Below are 27,643 nucleotides of genomic sequence, written 5' to 3'. Positions count from 1 at the left end.
TTAAACATTGGTTTCTATTATGTCAACAGCTGGTTTAATTTAATTTTCCTATACCAAAGAGTAGTCAGAGTAGGAATACGAAAGAAGCACATAGAAAAAAAACTTCCCTATGGATCGCTAACCTAGTAAAACGTGGACACCTCATTGCGCTGCCTCTCAGAGCTCGCACCACCGGGCACCCCGCCACTCTCGCCTCCCTCACTCACAGCCTTACCCTCGTCTTGCGGCGCCGGTGCCGCTCCGGGTCCGAGTAGGTCCTGTCCACGGCCAGCGCCGTGTCGCTGCCCGGCATGGTGCCCGTGCCCCTCGCGCGGCGCCGAACAGCCCCGGCACCGCAGGTGTCCCGCCGAAGGCCGCCCAGCCTCCAGCCCGCCCCGCGCACTGAGGGGGCTCTCGCGCCCGCCGCGTGCGGAGCGCCAGGCACGCCCTCCGGCACGGGCCCTCCGCACGGCCCCTTCCCGCACCGCTCCCCAGCGGCACGCCCCGATTAACCCCTCGGCGCTCCCGCTCCCCCCGCAAGCGCGGAGCCGGGCGGCGGCCGCGCTCTGGCGCCCACCGGGCGGGTCTTGAGGGGGCCGCGGCGGTGGTGTCCCTCTCCTTCGATAAAGGGAGGACGCCTGAAGGGAGAAGAGGGTGGGAGCGAGCTTTAGCCAGAGGGACTGGGCTATAAATCGCTTTGTTTGTTTAAATTTCAAGCCGTATCTGAGGGGACAGCAGAAGGATGGAGGGGTGACAGTCCCGTTCCTCCTGCTGACAGCCGCCAATTTGGTTCAGCTCCAGCTTTTAGAGGGAGTTACCATCAAGCAACCATCTCAACCTCTGTTAAAACAAATCTAGACCCTGTGGCTACAGGGAAACCTCACAAAGCAGAGCAAATCCTAAAGGTTCAGAAGTCCAAAGGGGAAAGAAAGGAGATGCCAGAAGTATTGGGTTGTCATTTTGGGGCAGACTCACTTGGAAGGTGGTAGCATAAAGCACCCTGGGCACTGCTGCTCGAAAGCCCTTGATACCTAGAGGTTTTCGCAATAAACATGTTGTAAAAATCCTACCAAACCAACTAAATAATCAGGGTTTGTATTTTCCAAAGTGGTCAGTGGAGCACAGCAACCAATTCAGTCCCCTTTTCTGCACATTACACAGGTGAGATAAATCCTTCAATGTCCTAGCACACGTGAGCTTCAAACCATATTTGTGAACACTCAAGGAAAACTTGTTTTCCAGGGCATGCGTATGCCAAGGTACTTAAATTCCTAAGAGCTGAGGGGTGTTTCTGCCTGATTTTCACATTTATCTTCAGACTGCCGATGCTGAGGAATGCATTAAGTGACAACACATTTCAACTTACTGAAAAGTGTAAGTAAAGTATTGTTTTATAATCACTCATTAAGTTGTACATGACATGTACTGTTTTCTTTTCTGGAATAAACAGAATACTTGAGTTGCCACCTTTAACTGTTACACAAAGTAAATCTGCAGTTCCTTCAGACCAACTCCTTTGCAATAGCAGCAGGACTTCACCTTTCAGGTACAGTTGTTATGATGCCCATGCATGAAGCACACTGCTTTTCTTCTCTAGCTGGAGACAGCAACAGTCCCAAGGCATGAGCATGTATAAACATACATAAATCAACACAGCTAACTATTCTAGGAGGAGCTTGCAGCTTTAAAAAATATTTCCCTGCCACCGTTTGCATTTTTATTAGAATGACATGTTCTGAGGTAACAGTACTGTCAGAGGTTAATTATCTGACACAAGGGCCTCCTTGGTGTTTTCAAGTAATGAGGTCTTCATAAATGAAAGACCTGAAATTCTAAAATAAAAATAAATACTAGACCTCACCTTCTTGGCAGGTGTTTCTTCTTCAACTCTAACACCAGTTTTAACATAGTTGTCCCAAAGTAAGTAGTGAGTGGGTTTACTAAAGGAAGCACTATTTTCCTACTGTAGTATTCAAAGTAACCAAACTAACACAGAATATTGCACACAAGTGGTGACTTGCCCCCCTTCCTATACTTCTTATGGAGCTGAATGAATTACCAAAAGTTTCTAAGGCTGCTGGAGGAAAAATGGAAATGGAAACTGTTTCTTCAGTCCTTCAGCTCAGACATGAACATTAATTCATGTGCCAGAGGGTGGGGAACTCTGAAGGTAAAGGTGAGTAAAAAATTAAATAGGCAAATTTTGTGGGGTTTGGGGTTTTCACTGAAGTAATAATTGTACATTTCCAAAGGGGATTGTGTAGTTTCCAGCACCTAGGATGAAACATCCTTATTTCCTCAGAAACTTTCAGGCCTTTTTTTTTAAGCCTTGCCAGGTGTAGTTGATCAAAGCATAGAGAGTGTAAGCAGTTGGAAAAGGGACACATAAAAGGCTTCAACTGCTTGGCATTTTAGTAATATAAGGCTTATTATAAATCATACTTCATTCAAAAGTTTAAGAATTTTATTTAAATAATATCAACTTATTTAAATGATACCAGAAGATTAGCCGTGGTGAAACTTCTCTTCAGGATAAAAAGAGGCAGGGATGTGCAAAATATATTTACAGGTAGTATTAACACAGTATATTCACAAAGAAAGCACTCTGTCCTAATGTAGCTTCTAAGAAGAGAGGATAATACAGTTAGTCTCATAAGACCCCAGTGCTGCATTAGTCACACCTTCCAACCAAACCTGTGCATCCATTTGCTTGGGCACTGCTCTCAGCGGTGCATTCCAGCAACAACAGCTCCCGTGTCCTGCACCAGCAGCGAAAGCCCTGGCACTGGGTGGTTCCTGGAGGAGCTGTGACCACAGGAAAACAGGCTGGTGAACCAGGAACAAGTGCTGCACACAGCAGCAAATTGTGGTGGAGGAGAAATAGCTGCTTGGGTAGAGGCACCTGTCCCACAGGTCAAGAGAGCCCTTCCACACAAGCTGAATTAGGAGCCATTGGCATTTTGACAGTCTCTGCAAGTGCCTCATCTCAACAAATGGTTCTTTTCATATGCTGGCGTTAAATGATCTGCATCTTCAGAATGTAAGTTTATGTCAAACTGTGGTGCAATGCAATTCTCTGGCCAAAGGCCCCCTTTATCTTTCCTTCTCACACATGTGCCACTAGGGCCTTCCTGGCCTGAAGCAGGAGCAGAAAAATTCTTATTCTATGGCATAATTGCAGAATACATTTCACTTGGCTTGACTGAGCAAAGACCAATCACCCTCTTCTTGCACACACAGCTGATTTACACAGCTCTCCTTCTCCACCCCAAAAGTCATGATGCCCAGAACATGGCAGAACACTGCACAGCACAGTCCTATTGACAGCTTCACTGAGTACTTTTCTCACTGTTATTTTCCAAAGCTCACAGAGTTTAAATAAATGTTCTTCCCACACACTGCACCTGCTCTCAACAGAACCTTTAGCCCACTAAAGCAAATCCTTCCAGATATTGTCAGGAACATGAGGCTGGAGTCACACACACTGACACAGATAGAAGTGGTAGCCCATATATTAATTCTCTCACCCTTTGTTCTTCTCACAAAGTATTTTAAAAATTAATTTCTAAGGTTTAAATTAATGATAAAAGTGTTAAATCATTCCAGCCATCCATTCTGCCAATTTTAAAGTTCAAATACCTCAAAATCCCTCACTGAGTGCCCAGTTGTAAGTGCTCATCCTTTTCCAGTCCTTTCCCTCACTTCAGCATGCCGCCATGACCCACAATGCTTAACTCTTTGTATTTCCATTATTTTGCCTGCCTTTTCTAAGTGAGCTTTTAAAAAGGAATGCTAATTAGGAACAGAAGGTGTGGTTAAATTTAAGATCACTGTACAAGGGCATACACCACTGCACTTGGCTTTCAGAGGGACAGATCTCAATATTGCATTTGCCTGTATTGTCCTGCTCTGGGAAAATCAAATCTCTGGAGGTGCAGCAGAGGCCTGACAGTTGGAGCCTGAGCTTTCTGATTCCTGTCTCACTCTTCCCTGCAGGAGCTACATCTTTGCCATCTATTTCTTGCTCCATGACCATGTGTCATGCTTGGACAGAAGACACTGCACTTCTACCTGCAAGCCATAAATTATCCATACTGACTTATGCATAGGCCATGGAGGGAGAAGAAGCACCAGTGGCACCAGTGAGATTGCCCAGTAAAACCCAACTCCCCACACAATGTAATCCCATAGTTGATGTTGTAAACACACACACTGGGAAGTATCCCCTCCCCCCCCCAAAAAAAAAAAACAGGGAAACCTTTATAGAGATGGAAGACATAGAAACGCTATCATTAGGAGGCTGGCTCAAGGTTTGGCCCTGCTCCCTTTCCAGTTTTATCATGAATATGGATCTTGGCAATTTACTATACTTCTTTGGATTTCTACTACCTTATCTGTAAAAGGAGAAGCACAGAGTGTCTTTTTCCTGTGGAGAACCTTGAGCTCTTCTGGAATTAAAAGTGTTATTATTAAATATTGTGCTCTGATGTTTGTTGGAAGAAATTAAACACATGATGTCAAGAGTATATTGGCAAAGGTACAATCAGGAAGAAGGCGAAGGTCCCTCTTTCCACAATGGTAGCATCTGTACTCTAAACAGGAAACTGGGACTTCTTTTGAGAGACTTTTTAACTTGCCTCCAAATCTTTTTCCAAAAACCTGTAGCAACCAGCCTCCAGGGAAAGGGTCTATGTGAAAAGAGACTGCTAATGTCATTTCTAAGTCTGACAGCAACTGGGATAGTGCTGAGTAACATCGGTCTTGCAGTTATCCCTGAGTGTGCTGTCATGATTTTCAGTTCATCTGCCAAAGCGTGAGCCTTTCACACCCACAGGAAAGGAGATGCTCCGCTTGTCTGTACACAGCACAGACTACCAAGCCATCACACTGAGACTTACAGATTGCATTGCCAAGCTGTGATGTGCATTCAGAAGATGTTGATAAACATTCAGATATAAAGCTAAAAGTTTAAGTCAACCCCTTTCCTCCCCTGTCCACTCTTGATTAGGAAATATTTCATGTGCTTTCAGAATAGAATAGCTCAGGATACTCTGTGAGAATGCATTTTCTACAGAGTAAAACTGAAAAATGAAGACTTGTCATTGTGTATTAGTGAGATGCATTGATAGGGGGTAAAGTATAGAGAAGCAAGTGAAAATTTCCAGGTAAGAGTAACAAAAGTTGTCCTTCTTCCTCCCTTCCCCTGCCTACTATACTGTGTCTGTTGCTGTGTGATGAGAGGCTATTTCAAGCTCTTTCCTCATTCTCATACAGATTAGTAAAATTCTGCTACATAATTCCTTACTGCTGCAGCTGAGTGACAGTGATAGTGTAAACAGTACCTACAGGATGGTGGCAGTGTTTTGCATTTCAAATGCTGTGAATAAGAGCCACCTTTGTAGCAGACTTGAATGCCAGCTGTTCTGTGTACTGGGGAATTTGCCTAGAGCCCAGCTATTTACATTAAAGATAGGCCATGTTGCAGGAGTAAGTACATAATTCTCCCTCTAGCAAGTGAATGGTTGCTGCTCATCAGCTTACAAATTTTCTTCTGCCTCATGGTATGAGATTTGGGGTCTTCTGAGAAGGAGTGTATGCAGCCTGTCTGTCCCAAATCAGCCACTTTGACATTGTCACGATGCATGCAGGACCAACAGCTGCAGCCTGTTGGCACATGAATGTGTACCCCATTCCAAAACACAAATATGAACTTGTATCCCAAACATTTGAACTGCAGCCAGAAGGCAACCAGCCTGGATCTCCTACTACTGCATATTCTGGTGGTTACCTCAGTGCAACATTTTATCCCACATTAAAACAAGCACAGTAGACATAGCTCATGAGAATAAGAGTTGCTCTTGGCATGTGCCATCCTAACCAACCCTCAGAGCAGTGCACACAGTCCCCTTGAGGTGGCATGTAGCTGGGTAGCTGACACCTGAGCTCCTAAAGGCTCTGTAAGTCAATACAGAGCTTTCACCCTACTGCTCTATGGCCATAGCTGCACTGATATCCTGGCTCAGTTTTTGGCTCACGGTTGCACATAGAGATTGCAGATTTTGCTGGATAAGAACCTGTCATTTTTTTTTTTATTTGTGAAGTACATTATGTGGTGGTGTCTCCGTATAAGTTATGTCAAACTAAATGTGTGACATCAATTATTTCCATATGAAAAGACAATGTCAAATGCAGGATTAGGACTTGTTAGCCAGTCAACCAGAAAACACATATGGGTTATGAGAGGACAGAAAAATTGATGATTATACAAGTAAGCCTATACCTCTTCCTGGTGAGCATTGTTACAACAGCCCTTCAGGGTTTACTACAGTGACTCTATCTACAGAGATGCAAGTTACAGGGACATGGAGCTCAAATTCCCTCACCACTTCTAAAGCTGATCACCTACAACTCATCTAACTGTAGTTCTGTTAAATCTAATTCAACGCCATACGAAAGCTTTCCTCTAAAACCAGGTGAACCAGCTTCAAAATAGGGGAGTGCTGGGTTAACTGGGAATTAATAAAACCCATTGTATAAACATGGTTAAGAGCCTATTTAAGATGAACGTAATAAAAACAAAATGCTCCTTCCAGTTTACTTCTCAATCCGTCAGACCTAAATAGATGACATTCAATTCAGTTTTGGGTGACAGAGACTTGAAAGATTAACTTCAACTAAGCAGAAAAGCCCAAATGCCACTATGTTTAATTGGCATAAATTTTCCAAGTGCCTGATTTTAACAACAAATATTTTAAAGGCAACAAATTATAAACAAAAAACCACAGCACAGCATAGATATTCGTATTATGCTAAGTACATGTGTATCAACCATTATTTTATAAGTATTCAGCAACACACTCCCTTTCCTATCAAGAAGTTATTACTATGTATTACCATATAATTTTACAGGACAGTTTTCAATGAATAAAGTATTTGCTGTATTTACTTCTTTTTTTTTTATTATTGCTAACAGGTATAACATTCGTTTTACTTTCATATTATAATGCTTTTTATGGCAAAAATACAGGCCCATTGATTAAAGTTTTGCCAATTGCTTCAATATGCAAGGCCTTTATATTATATTTCTGGATATTCCACAGCAAATTCACTCACTACTACTGTTCCAAAAACAGGAGCAGAGCTTCATAACCTCCTGCATGCTAATATTAATTCTTGACAATATTAAACTGCAGCACCTATATGCATATCTTCCCACACTGGACTATTTGATTATGAATATTGGAATCATGATTTAGACTGAATTGAGACATGAAACCAGTTGACCATAGAGACCAGCCACAACATATAACATGATCACTATTTTTAACTATCCTGGTCTTGTCAGATGCTTCAGAACAGTCTATAGGAGATTTAAGCAGGAAAAAAAAAAGTGAATTTTTAAAAATACTCATAATCATTCCTTGGTGCTTTTAAAATCATGATTTCATAAGGTATTATTAGTTACAAAAATTGGGAGATATTTTTTGACAGATTGAAGTCTTCTGCTTCATTCTTCTACAACCAGTGAATTATATGAGATATCATACAGATATTATATGAGAAATCATTCTTATCCCTGGGACCTGAGTTTAGAGGAATATATAAGCAGCAGCTTATTTTGCAATATTTTTGGAAATGGTATCAACACAGTAGAGTCCTAGCATTTCAGGGAAGTTTCCCCCGAACTTACATTAATGGAAAATGTTAGAGCATGAGATCACTAGAAAACGGAACGGCGAATACACAGCATTTGTCAATAAAAATTCCTGTTCTGCTATATAGCAATATAATTTTCTGGAACAAAATTAATACCTCTTTCCCCAGAATAATTGCAACCGATCTTTTCTTACTAAAATTATATCCACATAGGGTAGGATTTATTTTTCTTTAACTTCTTTGCCAATACAGCTATGCTGATGAAGCATTTATACATAAAGCAATCCCAAGGCAACAGAAACAAAGGGAACCTCAGTGTCCAGAGATGCCTGGCAGGACGGCAAAAGACACCCTGCAGCAGACAGACTGCCCTGGGTCTGGAAGAAACTGCAAGACCTCCGCCCTTTCAGTGCCCACTGAGGTACTCATCACCAGCTAGCCGCAAGTGTCAGTGAAAAATGAAGCTGCCCCTCTTCCCTCTTCATGCCTAAACCTCCCCCAGTTTTAGCAGCAGGATTTGGGTTGGTCTGATATGGAGGGTCAGCCTCTGCTGAAGCTATGAGCAGCTCCCCACTTCTTTTTTGTAACCACCTCAGGCCAACAGAGTTACAGATGTCATATTTTTCAAGCCCAGAATACAGGTATGATGTTATCAACAAGAATCTCACAGACAACTGCTTACAAATCAAAAGAGAGGAAAAAAAATGGTATAATTATAGGCTTACCAGTGAAACTGTTCTTTTACAACCCTTAAATTCGTGTTTATATGTGTATCTCAGACACATACACAGCCGTATAAACAATTTTATTTAAAGTATAAGGGGAGAAATTTAATGTTCCAGTTAGTCTATTCTAATAAAGATTAATTCTTACATGTAAGTTTTGAAACACTGGTAATTAGGAGTCTAAGTAGAAAGCACTGGAGCAGTATACAAACTAATAGCAACATAAAAACCAGAATAGCAACATGGTATATCTCCTAACTAATTAAGACTTCTAGGACCCAGGCACACAAAAGCTTTGTTACATAGTAACAAAGCTGAGGAGAAGTCGTACTACATAAATCAAGACAAAGCCTTCAGGAAGAAGTGGTATCCCAAAGATTCCGGATCTGATGGGTCCTTCCTTTCAATTCACTGACGCTCACCAATTTCAATGATTTTCAGCATTTCAAACACACAGGTCTGATACAGTTACAAAATAACTTAACATATTCTTCATTTGCACTCACCAAAATCTTGCATTTCTTTCAATGAAAGGTTGTCTTTTTTCTTAACAATGCATTTTCTCACATTTTCTGTCTTTTAAGACATCATATCATAAACCTTTCACAGTTTGAAAACTTCACAGGAAAATGTTATTAAAAATTATTTTTTACTTCTGCCACAAGTTTTCACAAAAATAACTTACCATTTTCCAGCAGTTCTGTTTTGTGACGCTGAAACCGTAGGCATGGTTTGAGGATTTGCTTGAGCTGAAAGGCACAGTTCTGCCTTGGCTGGTGAGCGAAGTTCTGCTGGTTACATACCTGTAGCTCTGCTGGAGCTGCAGAGCGAGTACCAGCACGCAGCTGCAAAAGGCCACTCTCTATAAATGCCTGTTCCGTAAATGAAGGACGATCCCAGCTACAGGTGGGGCCTCCCCAGTACAGCCACCAGCTGACATCAGTGTTCTTGAATTTATGGTCATGGGAAAGTATCCGAAACTCCAGGGCCATAAAAAGAAACGGCCGGTTGCTGGTACCGCCCTGGAAGCAACCCATGCAAGCTGCCCACAGGCAGTGACAGAGGCAGAGGAGTATTTGGACTATGGACTTAAGCTGCAATGAAAACCACTGACTGCCTGGATGACACAGCTTCAGAGTCAGCATGTAGAACTGATGCCTGGCAGCCTGTTATGCTATATGTGTATGTATTATCAGAGCAGAGAGATGCACCTTTAACGCCCGTGTTTGGTCTAGTATTTTATCCTCGAGGATGGCTTTTAATTTAGACACAACAATGGTGAGCTGCTCTGAGAGCTGATCCAGGTGAGAGCTATTTCTGACAAAACAAAAGAAATTATTACATTGCAAAAATACACAGGTCTGAGTTTTATTAGCTCCCTCATCTGCTACTTGCACATCTACTCAAGCTGTGGTGTTGACTCAGGAAAGTGGGCAAGGAATCACGCCTGAGGGCAGAAGGTAGAACCTAGTAGAAGTCAGAAGTAAGGACTAAAGTTGATTATGCAATCACATTCTTAGTTGCTAAAGGTTTAATTGTGTCATAACACGTAGGGTATTTTTGTATTCAAAGACTCTTAAGGTCAATATTGTGTATTTTTACAAGTTATCGTTGCAAAAGACATGGAGTGAGGATACAGTCAAATGTTAGGATATCCATTACTTATGAAAATTTGTAAAAGCATAGGCACTCCAAAATGAACTATTAAACCTTTAAAATGAACTCTTTTCCTCGTTTTTCTAACAGAACTTCAATAACAGCATGAATTAGTTAGGCTTTAGAAAAATAGCAAACAGCTTCATCCAAGCAAAAACCTAGCAGGAAGCTTTAGAGTGAATCTCCTGGTGAAGCTGAGATCAGCAGTTATATCTGAATATCATACTAACAGCTGCTGAAATCATGATGAAGGAAAGACAAAAACTATCAGGTCTTTTAGAAGGACCAAGAATGCAAATATGGCATTAGAACATCTGTGGAGATAAAACATTGTAAACAACTATCTGATTTGCTAGAAAAGAGAAAAAAACTTTTTATATAACTAAAGTAAGTGACTCAGCAGAAATATGCTCGTCTTCTCCAAGAATGAGTCATCTCCAGAGGATGCTTCACTAAATCTGTATAAACTTTCCCCTTGCTACCGATAACGAAATTTTCTTCGGTTATCTGGACTTCATATGTCAGTCCCCAAAACTATAAAGAATTTATTTTTCTAAGGCATCCAATAGTAAGAAATGAGGGCACATCTAACACAACTCAGCTTTACTGATGGAGAAAAGAAGTAGATAAGCCCAAGTAAATCAGCAGGGAATTGCTGCATTCCTTGGTAGTGAAAGGAGACAGGTAGTAGAACAAACATTTAAAAGTTAAACAAATAAGCATTTAAATAGCTTAAAGTGAATTGTCTTCCTAAGATGAGAATAAAAACAAACAAATATTCAGTAACTCTCAGCATGACATCCTCAGCCACCTATCAAAATCATGCTGCAGTTTCAAACCAGAAGAAATTAACTGACCCAAAATCAGCAGGTTTTTCCCCCAGAAGGTGTTTTGGGTTTTTTTAGGGATAACTTTTTATTTCCTCTTTGCATGTACAGAGCTAAACTCCCTGCAGCCTGCTTGCATTGTGACAAACCTCTTTTTGAGTTGATTCCCCCAGAACTTCTTGAGATAACCCTCTTGTTTCCTTTTGAAACTTCTAGACCTACACACAAATAAATGTGTGTTGGCAAACACATGCATGTGAGCATTTCCCACTCCCCTAGTTTTCCAATATTCCTCAGCAGTTGTGAATGACACTTCCAGTAAACGAACCCTTCATGCCTATTTTCAACATCCTTATACTGCCCTATAATGTCAGACAGAAGAATAACACTAGACTTTGAGGTTAAAAATATACTGCTCAAGCTACCTTTTTTTGTTCATTAGGTATTCTACAGACTATGCATATGTGTAAACACACATTTTTAATTTATGCCTCCCCAGTGCTTACAGAATTTTATAGGCAGAGTGAGTAGTTTACATGTGGCACTCCACGGTGTGCAGGAGGAACACCCACATCATGGAGCCCTGACTTCAGTCTGCCAAAAGCCTGAGCAGTTGTCAGCTCGGCATTGTGTTGGATGGACAGCAAACAGTAAAACAGAGCACTGGGAAGAAAGTCTCATTGAGAAAGGATGTACCAATCTTGGCACATTTTTACCCCAAAAACTAAAAAGTAAGTGGCCTTGTTCTGCTTGTTACAGGTTGATTGGAGGGGTTTCTGAACTGATTTTTAGTAATCAACTCTTGCAAAAGACTTTTAAAATGTCATGAAATTGTGACAAACCTTTTGATTTTTGGGAACACTACCAATTTTCAAAAGCTAAGGACCCTTCCAAATCACTTCTGTTATAGCTGATTGATTTTAGTTCAATAAATTGCAGACAGACATTAAAGTAGGGAAAAAACAGTCCAGTAATTGGAATGAGCAAGTGCTTCTCATGTACTGCAGAACCCTTCAAATAAGACACAGCACCAGTGTCTGTAGTTTACTACAGACCTCCTAGAGATGTGCATTAAAATCTTGGGTTTAGCCACTAGTAAATTTGAAATTCTTTTCACCACAAATTCTGTGGCACCTGGATACTTTTGAATGTTAGATATGGAGCTCTCAGTCACATTTACTTGAGGGTATCAAGCTAGAATTTATATACATAAATTATATATATATACGTAAATACACAAATACATATATAGATACATAAATATACACATATAAAATGATGAATATGTAATAGCATCACTTTTTGAATCAGAGGCATGAGAAGCTGCATGAAGACTTGCAGCTTCAATACTTAGCAAATGCACTATTTTCATATTAGTAGGTGGGCTACAAGCTAGCAGGAGCGCTTCCACCAGAACAGTGTCTCAGGAGGAGGGAAGAAATACATAATTTGTTCTAGCTGTCTTTTCCTAATTCTATTTACTAGGACGTAATTGCATAAGTGCAGAAAAGCTACCTAAGAGTCATATCCATGATGACAGTTTGGTCCCCGTAAGAAATCTCAGAAATATGTCTCTACATTTCTGTATGTGTGTTATATATCTCTGATTCAAATCTAACAAGAGTAATTAAACTGATTTTGATCATCAAGGATTTAATCAGCATATAGTGCTGCTGCTTTGACAAATGGGGATTCCTACACGATACATCACAATTTGGTTAACCTCGTAGATCATGCTGTCAGGACTGGTCAGCAACAGTCTCTGAAGCAGCTATGGCAGAATTTACCATGTAGCTGAGATACCTGCTGCAATGGATACTCAGGACTAATTTTTTGGACTTTGAATTTTACATAGTTTTGCAAAGATACCAATGTATTTATGTAAGTACTTAAATCACAGAACAGGTAAGATTGGAAGGGACCACTGGAGGTCATCTGGTTCATTCTCCCTACTCAAGCAGGGTCCCCTAGAGCACATTATTCATGACTGAATAATGAAGCAACTTCTGAATGTCTCCAGAGAAGGAGACTCCACAGCCTCTATGGGCAGCCTGTTCTAGTGCTCAGTTACACGAGTGAAGTTCTTTCCCATGTTCAGACGAAACTTCCTGCGCACCAGTTTCTGCCTCTTGTCCTACTGCTTGGCACCACCAAGAAGAGTCTGGCTCCATCCTCTTGACACTCAGATATCCATACTTTGAAGAATATGCTGACCTTCTCAGATCATGTGGCACCTGAGATGGAACATGGAAACTATTTTTGAGATTTTAGAAATGCACACATACAGGTCATTGACTTAATTTATGGCCAATGGCTCTTCAGTAAGGTTATTCCAAAGGCACACTGACATTTTACTAAATTATCCATCACTCAGGGCTATAGAACATGCATCCTTTGTTAAAACTTAACTTTTCCAGCATAATCTACTTGGTCTTTTCACTTCATTTTTAATATGTCTTTCTTTAAGAGAGATCTGGAGAGTATCAAGGTGAGGCACTAAAAAAAACAACAGAAAAAACCCCAACAGAGTGAACTTTCAGACATGGCCCCAGTACTAATACTGATAAACAGGGAGTTTGAAAGGCCTCCCTCCCTCCCTTTTATTAACATTCAGCCTTGATCTTTCTGCACCCTTGGATTTTGTGGTTTACTTGCAAGATTTGATACATACAGGGATCTTTCAAATATCAGTGTGAAGGAGATTTTTTGTTATGTATATATTCTTTATATCAGTTGTGCTTCAGTATAACATAAACAAATATAGCCAAGTGATACCATTAAGCAAATCAGAGATGATACTGTTCCCAGAGCAGAAACTCTTGAGCTCTGTGTAGGGCTCCATACCACCATCACAGGTATTGTCATCTGCTTTTGCACTGTCAGCACAGAATGAATTTCACTCCTCAGACAATTTCCAACTTATCTCATTTCTGTCAGCTTCTCTAAAAGATGGAAGACAGTGGATGGATGCCTTAGACAGCTGAATTTGAAATAAATTGCAAGGAAGATAGATGTTGTTAACTGAGTCTCTTCTGCTGAAGGCTGATGCCTCAGCTGTGTACTGATGGAAATTCTTGTCAGCACAGATGATTTGTTTGGACCATGCTGTCATTTAAATAATATAATAATAACAAAAATTGAGTTATTTTGTGGCAGCAGCCAGTTTTCAAGGGAAGTTAAAAGCATGTGGGCATTGAGAAAGTTATAACTGATACTAAACATGGCAACAAAACTCAACAATCTGCTGTGTAGGTTATACTGCAAGACACAGAGAAGCTTGCCCGAAACAATCCACCCCAGCTGTTGGCAGGCTGTAATGCAGTAGGTGCTGTGTTTTAAATTTGCTATGAGGTAAAAAGACTCAATGCGAACAATCTGTTTATATTTGTCAAAGTTTATCTCTCAGCGTATATCAATCAGCTTAAAAAATTAAAAACTAGTGTGCGGTGTACATGCTTTAGCTGCAGCACTGGTAAAATACCCAGTGCTTTCTTGTCCCAAGTAGAGGACAGCAAGTACTTTCTTTGAGTCCAACATTGTTTCATTTGCTCTGGAGTTACACATCTTATCCTTCCTTCAGCAAGAGCAGAGGAGGAGGAGGCTGGGGTGGCAGATGTCACCTACCGTATCCTCAAGGAGCTGACCTGCAGGTGCACGTCCTGCTTTGTCCACTCATGGAGTGGGTGAAAACTGTGCTAAGAGATATTGTTGCCTCCACTGTTAAAATCTGCCTTTGGACTTATTTCCTAATGCATGTTACCCTGAATAAATGCCAAGCAAGGAGTGCTTTACACCAGTTCATCTCAGGGGGAAAAGAGGTGCATCATCTTTAGCTCCGCCTCACTGTGGCTACCTTTTTCAAACATTTTCACGTTACACAGCTTGTACAGGACCCCAGGGACTGTCATAGAAAGCTACTGGGGCGCATACAATTTTGTAGCCCTTCTCCAGGTGCACTTTGACAAAACGGACATAGGGATGGGGACAGGGGAACCAGCTCAGCAGTTGAGGCTTCCTTGGAGGCCTTTACACAAGAAGCAGAGACAAAGCCTATGTAAGAACCTAAGAGACAAAATAGGGGAGCGTGTGGTACTTGGCATCTGCTGTTGTGTAGGGTGGAACAAGAATGGAAAAAGGTACCTAAAACACATTGGCAAAACTTTCCTGCTTCTTGGGGAGCCTCCCGAAACAGCTGCTACCTTTGTCTTCATCTACGCTTCCCAACAATTAAAATAAAATGCATAGCAACAGGAAAGGAAATCTTCAGTAACCTTTCAAATCCCCAGCAGCAGGAGTATGCACAAACACTGTATCATGCCTTAAAATTTTTATGCAACTTGAAATGTCTGTGTAGCCTTCAGCAGGTCATTTACCTCACAAAAATCTCAAATCCTTTTAAAGGTGAAGACATTAATGAGACTGTAAACCAGAAAACCATTCTATTGATTTTTGTTTCCCTTATCTGCCATTGCTGCAAACATGTTTCTCATTCAAAAGACTTATTTTTAACCCATGTCTCACACCATTATCTGGACATATGGGGAGGAGAAAGTGATAGGACAAGGAATAGCACAGGAGAGGCAGCACCACCATGGGAAGAGCAAGAGAGGAGACAGGGAAAACTCAAGTAGTGGCTCTGTACTTGTATTTCTCAGAGCAAAAGGCACACTGTTTTTTTAGTACATCATCATCCTTGTTTTGAGTTCCCCAGGGAAGACATTAACTGCTGAGAGGAGCCAGTGAGACATGGCAGCACCACCTGGCACATACAGCATGGAGCGTACAGCAACACCAAGCATGACTTTCCACTGACTTGCAAAGTCCCCAGCCTCAGTGGGGGTGGCAGCGGGATGCACAAGTCCCACACCAGCCAATATAGGTTATAGGGTCCATTAGCTGTCTACCACCATACTGGGAGGAAGTGTCAGATAAGGAGATGGTAACTAAATGGTCGTGTCAGAGACTAGTTAGCTCTGCCACTCTGAGGCCCAGGGGACTGCTATCCCTTCGATCAGCTGTAATATAATCCCCTGATCCTTCCCTTTGATAACCTGGAGCATGGCAAAAGACGGATGCTCATTACAGAGAAAGCTGGAGGCAATACCTCCTGGTGTGCTTCTCCTCAGCCCTGGGCCCATCACAGCCCAGGACGGACCATCTCTCTGAGAGTTGCTGCAAGACAGGACAATGAGTCGGAATGTGGCAGCATAGCAAACACAGAAGTCTGTAACTTGCTGGAAGATGTTTTGATATCCCCTATGAACCCTGTAGCTCATGTGTAAGATCAGCCTATGTTGTAAAACTGAGAAGGTACAATGTATTTTTAGAACATTACTGCTGGTCTGTAAACCATTTATCTATATTTCCTAGCACAATTCTCATGGGTTGGGTGACAACCAGGTTCCTCAGCAGCTGAATAACCAGTGTAATCAAGTCAAGATTTTAAATTTGCTCGTGATCTTTTTAAGTTATCATATTAAAAAACCCACAAAGACATAGCACAGATCTGAAGCATGCACATACACACAAAAAGTCAGCCTCAACTTCTACATAATCCAGTAATTCCTTGCCCAGCATTTATTTCTAAGCCTCTCCCTTTTTTATGACCATTACACAACAAGGTAATTAAGGTCAGCTGAAGTCACAGCTCTATAACTGAGTTCCCAGCCCTGACAACAGAAACTGGTGTCTGATCTTTGTTCACAGAAAGCCTTTTAACCTCCTTTCCACCCACCACTACCGTTATAAAATTCCTCTTATGTGTATTGGCTGCTCATTGTTCTTAACCTTTGGAGGCTGTAACATGGTTCCTTCACAAGGCTGAACTCTTAAGTCCAATGAAAAAGAAGGCCTGTGGTACAAGGTAGCTCAAATAATTTAGGATCAAAAACAAAACAGAAGACTACACACACCTACACACAGTTGCAAGATTCATTTTAGCTAGATTTTTCCTGATATGACTGCTGAATTCCACTACCATAAAAGCTTTCTTAAAGGCCTGGACTACTTGAAGCTGCAGAGCAAGAAGAATTGGAAAAAGAGGGATAAAATATGTAAAGGAAAACAACATGTTAACCATATAGGACAACAAGTCTAGTCAGGTATAGTGAATCACAGAGAGAGAAACCACAGCTGTGATTGAAATGGACTTTCCTTTACAAGCACCTGGGTAACAATACCAACAGACGTGGAATTTTGGGGGTTGGTTATCAGGATGAGTAATGCAAAGTAGGTCACAGAGTCCCCACCTCACCTGCTGCTCCCAGAGTCACAACAGGCTTACTCTCTTTCACTTTGATTTCATATGTTAGTTTGGCACTTGCAACCGTTTCATTATTTCAAATAATTCCCTCACATTTTACATGGAGTTATTTTTTTCAACTGTTCATTTTAGTCAGTGGATTCAGGTGCCCAACAAATGGTCCCTGGATTTATATTGATAAGCAGAGGAGCCTTAACTAAAATGCCAGTTAAAATGGTAGTGCAATTACAGGGACAATTTTCTCTGAGCAATGGGCATTTACAGCCAAAGGTAATGATTACATTTCTGCAAAAACATTCTTTATTTTGAACTACTGCTAATCAGTAAAGTAGTTGGAATGCACAAATTAGACCCCCCAGAAAATAATATTCTGGACAAATAGTTATTCTAGTGGCAACTAGAATTTTGAATGGATGTAACTCTTCCCCATTTTGCGGAATTTAATGGGCCATAAGTAGAACTTAGGTTCTTCTATTCAATTAGCATTGTCTCATCTAAGGTAAACTATTTGTGTTAAAGAAAAATCTTACTTAATTTTCAGTGGGCCAATAACCTACAAACCAATGATGATGCAGAAATAAAACTGATATAGACTGTAAATTAAAAACTGTTTATTACTTTGTGCAGTTGTTTGCAATAATTCTGTAATCCTAGCTGGTCCTTATCTACTGTGGTGAGAAATCCGTGCATTATAGTGCAATGACTAAATGAAACAGCAACTTCTGACACTTCAACTGGGTTCCTACTCAAGAAGTGCATTGCAAAAGGCATTGTACAGCCCAGTGAATGCCATGTAAACAGCTGACATGCTGCTCCAAATCCAGTAGACATGGACCCAGATGCACCTCCCAGGGTATTTTATAGCAATCCTGGATTTCAGCAGCCCACATGTAAGATGCCTGAGGTCTGTCCTTACCATAGCTGAAAATCAGAGTGCATCAGCCCAGCAACTGCTAACCCCAGCAGAGTATCCTGTGCTGCTGCTCATGCTCATGCTTTTATTTTGGGTACATACCACCTTTTATCCTTCCATTTCATTGAAAAAGTTCTGTAATCTGTGACTATATTATTACAGCTTCTTGCACTGCACATCAGCATAATGCTAATGATAAAATGTCACACCTGTCTCAATGCTGTCATTAAAAATCCTTGTCAGCACTCACTGGTTTAAAATAAATAAATAAAGAGTTACATAGATAAACACTGAAACAAAATTTCAAAAGCCATCCACAAATTTACCTAAGGCAGTCAGTGCAGGTAGAGCAGAAAATCTGGCACTCAGATTTGCAGTCAAACATTAGGGACCACGCTTCCCCAGCCTTCAGCATCAGTAAAGCAGTTCATTGAATCAGAATTGCAGAAAGCTAACTTGAAAACTAACTTGACAGTAAAACACCCATTAAAAACCCCAAATGGCATGTGGTTACAGCTTCAGTACTATTGCCACCTACAGGTATTCTTCTTGTCCTTCATCACAGAAAGGTAAAAGATTAAAAAAAAAAAAAAAAAAGTGAAATGTTGTCCTGGCACTATACTCTGATAAATTCAGTCGTTACCATGTAATTCACTGAAGATAACATCAGCTCTCTCGGTACAAGCTACAACTGAACATCTACTGTAAGATTCAGTAAGCTGCTACTTACTTGAATGCAGAAAAATGTTAATAAATTCAGTAGCAGAAAAGCTAAAAATACAAATTCTGCTTAGTTAGAGGAAACAAAAAGACTTGCCCTATATGATCAGATACTATCTTAGTAGTTAGATATTTTCCACAAAAAGTAAAAACAGTAGAGGACATGCTCAATGGTACACCCCAGGCAAGGAAGCCTGGCATTTTTCAGGTTCTTCTGGGGCAGCCAAAACCCTGTAGCCAAAGCTAGCTCAAGTCTCTGCTGAATGGCAAATTAGAGGTTTCAGTGAGCCCATGGTGCAGCTGAGAACACAAAGTGCACAGCAAGGATGCGGTTGTCTGTCTTTGCGGCCCCTTGTCTGAGATGGGGAGCAACTGCCTTCGTCTTTTTAAGGTGCAGTACAAAGTGACTTCTGAGCAATCCCTCTAGATTTTATCCTCATTTGGAAACATACTTTTTTTTTTAAGGGTAATTTAATCATAGGTTTTAGTGGTGACTACAATACTCGTTGCTCAGACTGGTCATCGCCTATGAAAAAGTCAATCACAAATTTTTCCAGATAAAGTACTTAAGCTTATTAGAATCCCTATTTTAGTTACTAGCACTACAATTTCCAGATAAATATCCACAAAAAATAAAAGAAGCTGTGAGTGTTTTTTTGAGAAAAACTGAATAAAAAAAATTATTAGCAAAATAGTCAGAATAATGTAAATAAACTGCTTTTGGCTCATTGTAGTCTTACCAAGCACAGTACTGAATAGCACTGAAATCACTAAGACACCAGGGCATATGAGAATGGATGTAGTACACAAAATATTGGAAAACTAAATAATATAATGGTCTTAATTTAAAAAAAGTAACCTGAAAACAAGGATCCGGTTTTAATAGTGTTTCTTAGTTTAACAGAGGTGGATGGGTGGAAGTACTGACAGAAAGATGAGTCTGGAAAGGTAAATAATCACTATAGCCACAGCTTTATCGTCACCATTGCTTCTCTATACTACATTAATAGTCTATATATTCACAACAGTACTGCCAGAGCTAAATCATTGTGACTAATAATTCAGCTACAACTGAGGCTTGTAATTATTTCAGAATCAGAAAGCCATAATATACCTACTACAAAAACAATTATTTAGTATATGCATGCATACAGAATACAAATGATATTGATATATCTTAGTCTTTCATTTCAATCCAAATGTGGATACTTCTTTTGGCATGGCTTTTGTCATGTGCATAAAAAATTACAAGTTCATAAATGAAACACAACCACCACTTAAACACAATTTACCAGATAAACCCAACTCGATGTGAAGCTCCATGCAATAAGGTACAAAATAGGTATAAATTACTACCCAGAACATTACCAAGATCCTACCTATTCAGGAGAAGGAGGTTTACACTATATAAAGGGAAATTACAGAAATTTCTTGCTAGAAATACCTTTTTTTCAATATTCTATTTCTAAGGTAAACAGCCAAGTTTGAATTTTACCAGACTCAGGACCCTTTACTAGATTTCAAAGGGATAGTGAAAAAACTATTTTCCTCATTTTCTCACACTTTCATTCGACAACATTTTCTGCACAATTGAGTTCTAACTGTGTCTCCTCTTTGTATACGGTCTTTTCACAGAAAAACAAAGAACAGGTTGTTTTTCAACAGCTGAGCTAGGGAGAAAGAAAATCAACAGGAAAACATTACATATGCAAGCATCATCCTTGAAGCAATTACCTCTCTTTTTGTAATTAACTATATTTAACCTGATGATATCTAATTAATCAGAGATTTCCACTGAGTGGTCAGGAAATGTCTCAGAACACAAAACATACAGCATTTTAACAGACATAAGCAGTATGAAAAGCATCCATCTGAAATCAGAAGATGCTCACAAACCACTGTAAATCTCACAGCTGGGATAGCACACCAGCTAAAGTGGGCCAGCATTACAGCCAAAACAGCTATTGGCCCTTTTATCCCTAGAAAATAACACTCACTTGAGAGATGACAGTACATCTTTCTAATTCTTTCTTAAACTGAAAGAGGATAGGTTTAGATAAGATATTAGGAAGAAATTCTTTACTGTAAGGGTGGTAAGGCACTGGAACAGGTTGTCCAGAGAGGTTGTGGACTCCTCATCCCTGGAAGTGTTCAAGACCATCCTGGACGGGGCTCTGAGAAACCTGATCTAGCAGAAGATGTCCTTGCCAATGGCAGGGGAGTGGGAACTAGATAGATTATTTTTAAGGTCCCTTCCAACCCAAATGATTCTATGATCTTTCTGAACTGGTATGAAGGCAATGACCAAGAAACTGCATGTTAGAAGAACCACAGCTTGCATCCTCCACACCATATGAGAGGGGCCATGCAATGACAGGAGTGAGGGATGGGGAGAGCGAGGCTGGGAGCCAAGGGCCATCCTGACAATGCCACCAGCTGGAAGGTCTGAGGAGACAGCACGGAGAGCCAGAAAAGACACCGTGTTTCAAAAACAAGTGGAAAAGGCCTCTTAATGTGCCCTCTTAAAGGCTAAGCAAGAAGCTGGGACTTGTATCCAAGGAGCTTTAAGGTTCACCCCTATAGGATCTGACAAATATTAGTTTTGGCTTTGATATTAATACATATAAGAGAAACAACCAATGTAGCTTCACATGCTGAATAATCCAAGCAAATAAACCCACATTGTTCAAGCAGTAATGTCTCCAATGGTGTTTAGAGGCTTATACTAGTACAGTGAATTTTGGCTCTCATACTTAAGAGATTTTGGCATTTTATCCTAAGGGAAAGAATGAGAATTTTTTAACAAAGAACTAATATGTTCTTAAACACACTAGGAAAGGTCTAAGTTCACTAAACTAATCAAGAGTTTTGCCTTTGATTTAAATTACACTTCCATTCATCTTCCCTGGTACTGTAATAGGGATGTTTCTTATATCTTATGCAGATAAAATCTGACCAATGTGGCCTGTGTTGACATGAAAGGAAAGTAGAAATGCTGTAAAATTTTGGTAAAATATAACACAGTTTCACTTCCATGTTTGTCAAAAAATGTAAAGCATTTAACCTTTAAAATAAAACCCTTTTGATTATAAATGTGAAGCAGAAACAGTACATTCACTCTGAGCATGCACGTTTTTTGACATAACATTTTTTACAGATAGCGTTTGAGTTGTACCATTTTTTTAAAGGATTTGTTATACCATTTGTTTTAGGTACAACACTGCAAAGTCTAAGTGATTCAGGAACTTCTATCCCACCATCAAAGTAACTTGAGCATTTTTAAGAATTTAGCCCTTAAATGCTTAAGTACAAAACTATCTCAGAGTTGATTTGTTTAATTCATTGGGAATTAAAACTCTGACTCATTAGTAGATACAGATGAGCTTAAGAAAGCTTAAAATAATTTTCTGTTCCAACAATCTGACCATTTTAGATGTCAGTCTCCCTCTTTACAGGACTGGGTCAGCTCCTAATGAAGAAGATGCTATATCACTCTGGCATAATAACGTAAACTGGCATCAGTTCTGGTCTTTTCCAGTGCATCCAGCTATGATTTAAGCAGCTGCAACTGCTTTAGTCAAGCAATCCTAGCAGCAGGGGCAGAAATCTTCGAAGAACACAGTGAAAGGCTTAGGGCCAGAATTGCTACAGCAGACTTAGCAGCTACACCACAAGCTGTCCCTATTTGTGAGCCAACATTTTTGAGCACTCAAATAGAAACCTGAGTTCAATTGCAATTAACAGATTCTCTATGCCTTTTTTTAAAGAAGAGAATTAAGAACAGCTGAAATAAAGTTATCTGTATCTTGCTGGCAAACGCAGACATGACCTGTACTTTTAATTCACTGCTGTTTGTTTTACAGCAGGTCATTATTCTCATTAATTGCTAAGCTGCTGGCATCATCCTTGATGTCTTGGATGAAAGATCAATCTGGATTTAATAAAGTCATCAAGAGGAAAGAGGTTATAATTCTTTAGCTTAAAAGTCTGCCAAATTAACAGCATTGTGCAGATTCGCATCATGATAGGCAGTAGCTTACTGATACAACAGTCCATTCTTTAATCAGGGTGACATAATACAGCTATTGTCTGGCATGACATATAATTACATCATATGTGCATGGTCAAAATTAACCGTAAATCCAACACAGTGTCCTTTCCTGATTCCTCCTGCTCAGAAGTTCAAGCTGGGCAAGGTAGGCAGGAAGGGATGAGAGGATTTACACAGATATGTTTTCATGTGTGGACAAAGAAATTCTTTTATTGGATTTAAGTGTACATCTAGCAGCACTAACCACCAGCTTTCCAGTCAGCATCATTCAGAACTACTAAGAAGTTTGACTAGCATCAGATCTGAACATACAGGTTTTTAACCATGTGTTTACCAATAACTGTGAAGCTTTCTTTCCTTTCCCTCTCGTTCTCTGACACACATGCACCATTCCTGCTTTCACATTAATACAAACTTCACACTGCTAAATAAATTACTCATTTAGCTTCAGGCACATCTGATTGATTCCTTTTTATTTTCCTGGCCCAAACCCAATTCAGATTGCACAGCAAATGTGCTCTTTTCTATAGCTCAAAGCACAAGAGTTCACTAGGATGGGGTTAGTACTGTGTCCTGTACCTTTTCTTGGCTGTTCCTGACAGAGCAGATACCCTTTCCCAGCAGTGCTCACTAGGAGCAGCCTTTGAGAAGAGCAAGGGGCTCAGACATATGCCTCCAGCTCTGAAATGAGACACACTAACTGCTGTGTTTTAGACTGACTAAGTGCAATTAGCTTTTTCAAGCAATGATTACTCTTTTTACAGGTAATTTATCTTGGAGAAATAAAAACAAATCTTGTTTACTCCAAAACATACATCCCATGGCAGAAACATGAGACAGGAGATACTCAGGCTGAAATGAAAAAAAACCTGGTAGAAGGATGAAAGAAGTAATGACAGCCTGCTCTGTGCCAAGCTTTGGGCAGGGAAAGTTGGAGCTGGAATTTGAGTGTATGGAGACAGGATTTCAGCACACCACAAGGAACGCTGAAACACCTAAGCACATTAAAGAGGAAGAAATGGGAAAATGCCAAAAACTACTTCTGAGATAAGGTGTTCCCAATGTGACTCCTCAAAAAGTGAACGTTTGCTGAACCACGTAACTGGGTTCTGCCAGGCTGCAGAAGTATCATCAATCACACGTTGCTACAGGTAATCAACGATTTTTAGAAAAATAAATTTAAAAGGCAACATAGGAGATTGATAGATTCTAAAGGCTAATGACAGTCATGCTGGAGTATATCGAATATTTTAAAATTTGGGAACTGAGAAAGATTTTGTGGAGGTATCTGCTAAAATACAATTGAAGGTAGCAACAGGATGCATTAGGAATTAGCAAGGCATGAAATTGTCTCTCAAAAGAAATCACTTCTTGAAATGCAGTGATAAACATCACAGTGAAATTATAATGATCAGCATTTTTGTGCTACTTTCCACAGCCTGCTTTGACACTTGTTCTTAGTAAATGAATAAGGAACTTGTTTCCAGCCAGTGAAATCAAGAAGAAAGAAAATCCTGTGTTATCCTAGTTCTCTGTGTCTTGATATATGCAGATGAAGCACATGCCACTCTGGGGTATATCTGAACTGACAAAGCAGGTACCTTCTTTGGAGAAAGGCTCTCTGCATCTCTGTGATATCTGCAACAGGTGAGCTAGTGCCTGAGCAGTCAATCAATCTAGTCCCTTTCCATCAGTCTAAAAACCTTCCTGCTGAATATGGCATATACTGGGTTTTAAATTTCATCCCTGCTTACTGAGTAGGGCTCTCAACCCTCAACGTCTTGATATGGGACAATTGCTCTGTTACTGTGGGGATTTACTACATTAACTGTGTGCAGTGGTTTTCAGGATGAAGTCTAGGAACATCTGAGCTACTGAGACAGATGAGACTGAACTCAATTCATTGTCAAGAGTTAATAAGTGGGTCAGATGAGAGCACACGGCCAGTTACATGCAGTCATGGCTGGAAAATTATTCTCTATGTACAGGTTAGAATAAAAGCTTCATTTGGTTTCATTTGGGACATTTTATGGCTGGAAGTACAGTTAAATAATGCTAATTACCCATTAAAAAGCACTCTACACCTGCAAAGAGCTCTTCAATAGTTAGATACAGTTAAATATTCTACACAATATCCTTGTGTTATTTGTATTAGTCTCATCTTTTAGCAGTGGAAATTGAGGTCTTTACATGAGACACCCCAAATTACAGACAATTATCTTATTTGCAGATGGATTATCAATGGGCATGTGATGAGTCAATGACAAAATTCATCTAAAAGTCTTTGAGTCTGTGACTTAGGTTCCTGTCTGGTAAAAAAATCCTTCCCAGGGATGAGGAAAGGCAGAAATAAATAGGCAGAACAGACTGACATATTTTAGCTGATCTGCAGAAGGCTGGAATCTCCAAAGCAGTCAAAGAGCAAAGAACACTTGTAAGGTTCCTCACTCAGATGTCAAAACTCCCACATAAACAACGGGGTTTCCTTTACCTGAACCACCCCCCAAAGAAATGCAAATACAGCTGCAGATCTGTGGGGAGGTGCAAGATTACCTCTGTCAGTCCTATCTGATCCACTCTTCAGAAGCAGCCAAATGGCTGCTACAAGGGGTCCCACAGCAGCTAAACTTGCCTTCAGCCTCTTCTAGATTGTTTCCCCAGGGACCTCACACCCATGGACCCACTGGCCATCTTCTACTTTTGTGCCACATGCTGGGGGTTGCCTGTACAGGAGGAAGATTTACCACTGGAGCGGCCCAGTGTCACCTGCTAAAGAAGACTTTGACACACTTGTAAAGCATCTGTCTGATGTAGATCACCATGGCATGCTTAGACATGAATTATTCTAGTCACAAGTGAATCTGCATTGCAGAAATGTCTGTTGTCACCAGCTTACCAACTTCCTGAATTCTTCAAATTAGGTGTGGAGACAGAGGAACAGCATCCTTTGCCTGAACATAGTATTCCAGTTTTTCCCAACATCTTCATTTGATGAAAGCCATAGCATTCACCATTCTAGCAAAATAGCTAGCCTCAGGGACGGTTGGCTTGCACTCTACATGAACAAATCAAATCCACAAGGAGAAATGCCCCATTTTTTCAAGGAAAACAAACAGTTACACAAATGCCATTGGCTATACCTAATTTTGAGCAAAACTTAGAGAATACAGAGACAACTATGCCAGATCCTTTCAAAACAATCCATGTCAGATATAACATCAAAAATAAACAGTTACCTATAACAGGTGTGGTATAGGATTCCTCAATTTACCTATAGATACCTAATTTTTTGAGGAAAAGCTGGCTTTCTTCAGCCTGATAGATCTTCCATTGTTTAGTCCAATTCTCTCCTTTTCCCTCTGAATTTCTTTAATCTTTTGAAATCCAATTCTCTTATCCAAGGATTCCCACTGGGTCTAATATGAAGCACAGACAATCCACCACAATAAATCTTCTAGGCATATACTAAATATGATACCTGCTGCAAATCTCAGCACAGCTCCAGATCTTCTCAGTTCCTTGGTAGTATTAAAGCTTTCATTGCTCTACCCCTATAGGAGCTTCAAGGAAAAAAAAAAAAAAAGGTAATTTCTTACGCATCTCAGCAGACACATCGGACAGAACAGAAGCAAGAGAAGACAATGACCAGCCTCTTTGTTTTGAGCCCTCTTTGCATGTCAAGTGTGGTTTGTGCCTCCTCTCCTTGACATCCTTCCCTCTGGCTGACCCACTTCCATAAGTGCCACACAGTAGCTGGCTGTTAGCATGCAGTGTTGATGGAGAGTCGTAGGAACAGCAAATACATTGTGCATAAACGAAAGAGTTGATACAAACGAAAGTGTCATCAGGGTTGGGGAAATCAAACTTTCTAAAGAGTCAACACATGTTGCTCTAATGCTCATTTCTCAACTTCCCGCAGTTCCAGAACACAGCTTGTGGACTCCACATGCCTGGTAGACCAAAGAGCACATGTATATCATAACCAAAATGGCTAAACTAACAGATACTTGGTGGTTGGGGTGTGTTTCAAGTCTTAGCTTGGTTGATTGAAGAGAGTATATTTGAGTTCTGCACGCAACGCTGACACTTTCCACTTGTACATATCCAAAAAAGGAAGTGAGAGTGTAATACCAATACTGAAAGGAAACGGTTTTATCTCACACGTGCTCTTTTGGCAACTGCCTTCACAGTTCCCACAGGGTGGGAGCACACAGCACAGCATTATACTACAGAGAAGAGGTTCAGCAGTGTGTCAGGTTAAGTAACTCATAAGATAAAACTGTCAGGAGCCTCAAGAACTGAATCTAGACTGTAGTTTAGCATCAAAGGCTGAAGCAGAGTTCTTGCATATAATTACACTGCTGAGTTTCTAGCATATGCCATTCCTCATTCTTAGTCTAATGACTTTTCAGCAGAACACAAGCAGCTTCTGAAACACGTGTCATGATGCACAGATCTTCCTTGGGATAAAATAATCAGTTTTTTTAAACCAGAGAAGTATATTCATAGCCTATTTAAATCATGTTAGGAAATATCAATTTCAGATGTGATGCAAACATGAAAATTTAGAAAGAAGATAACTTTCTACTTTTGTTCTGTGGAATGAAAGAGTAATTTTGCTCTTGACATTTTCTCCAATCACTCTCCTCTTTGGCCATTGTATCAGAACTATACAATGTTAACAGCACCTATTTGGTTTTAATTCCTTATTGTAGGCAGCTAGGAAATCTTGAGAGGGTCAGAATGTGCAACTAAAAACCACTATTGTTAATTTTAGGATTTATTCTTGTGTCCCAGTACCTCAGACTGCAGTCACTTCAACAAGTTGAAAAACACCTCTGAATGTCGTCTGGA

At 40.2% G+C, this 27,643-nt stretch overlaps 1 protein-coding gene across 2 annotated transcripts in view; it reads right to left on the bottom strand.

The window, feature by feature from the left end:
- The window catches only part of TMCC3 (transmembrane and coiled-coil domain family 3), a 139,721-nt gene that overhangs the window by 50,040 nt on the left and 62,038 nt on the right, over positions 1 to 27,643 (bottom strand). The window contains exon 1 of one of the 2 annotated variants that reach the window (XM_018080681.2): positions 215 to 313. The exons of the other annotated variant lie outside the window; for it this stretch is intronic. Coding sequence (XP_017936170.1) covers positions 215 to 292 — 78 coding nt within the window. The 5' untranslated portion in view covers positions 293 to 313. Of the gene's footprint in view, positions 1 to 214; positions 314 to 27,643 lie in introns of those variants that run through there. 2 annotated transcript variants of the gene reach the window in all.

The sequence above is a fragment of the Manacus vitellinus genome, unplaced genomic scaffold (genome assembly GCF_001715985.3).
Source record: "Manacus vitellinus isolate BGI_N305 unplaced genomic scaffold, ASM171598v3 scaffold_5_pilon, whole genome shotgun sequence".
In the NCBI taxonomy this organism is placed as follows: Eukaryota; Metazoa; Chordata; class Aves; order Passeriformes; family Pipridae; genus Manacus; species Manacus vitellinus.
Note: the sequence above shows the minus strand (reverse complement) of the source record. Positions and strands in the feature narration are given on the sequence as shown.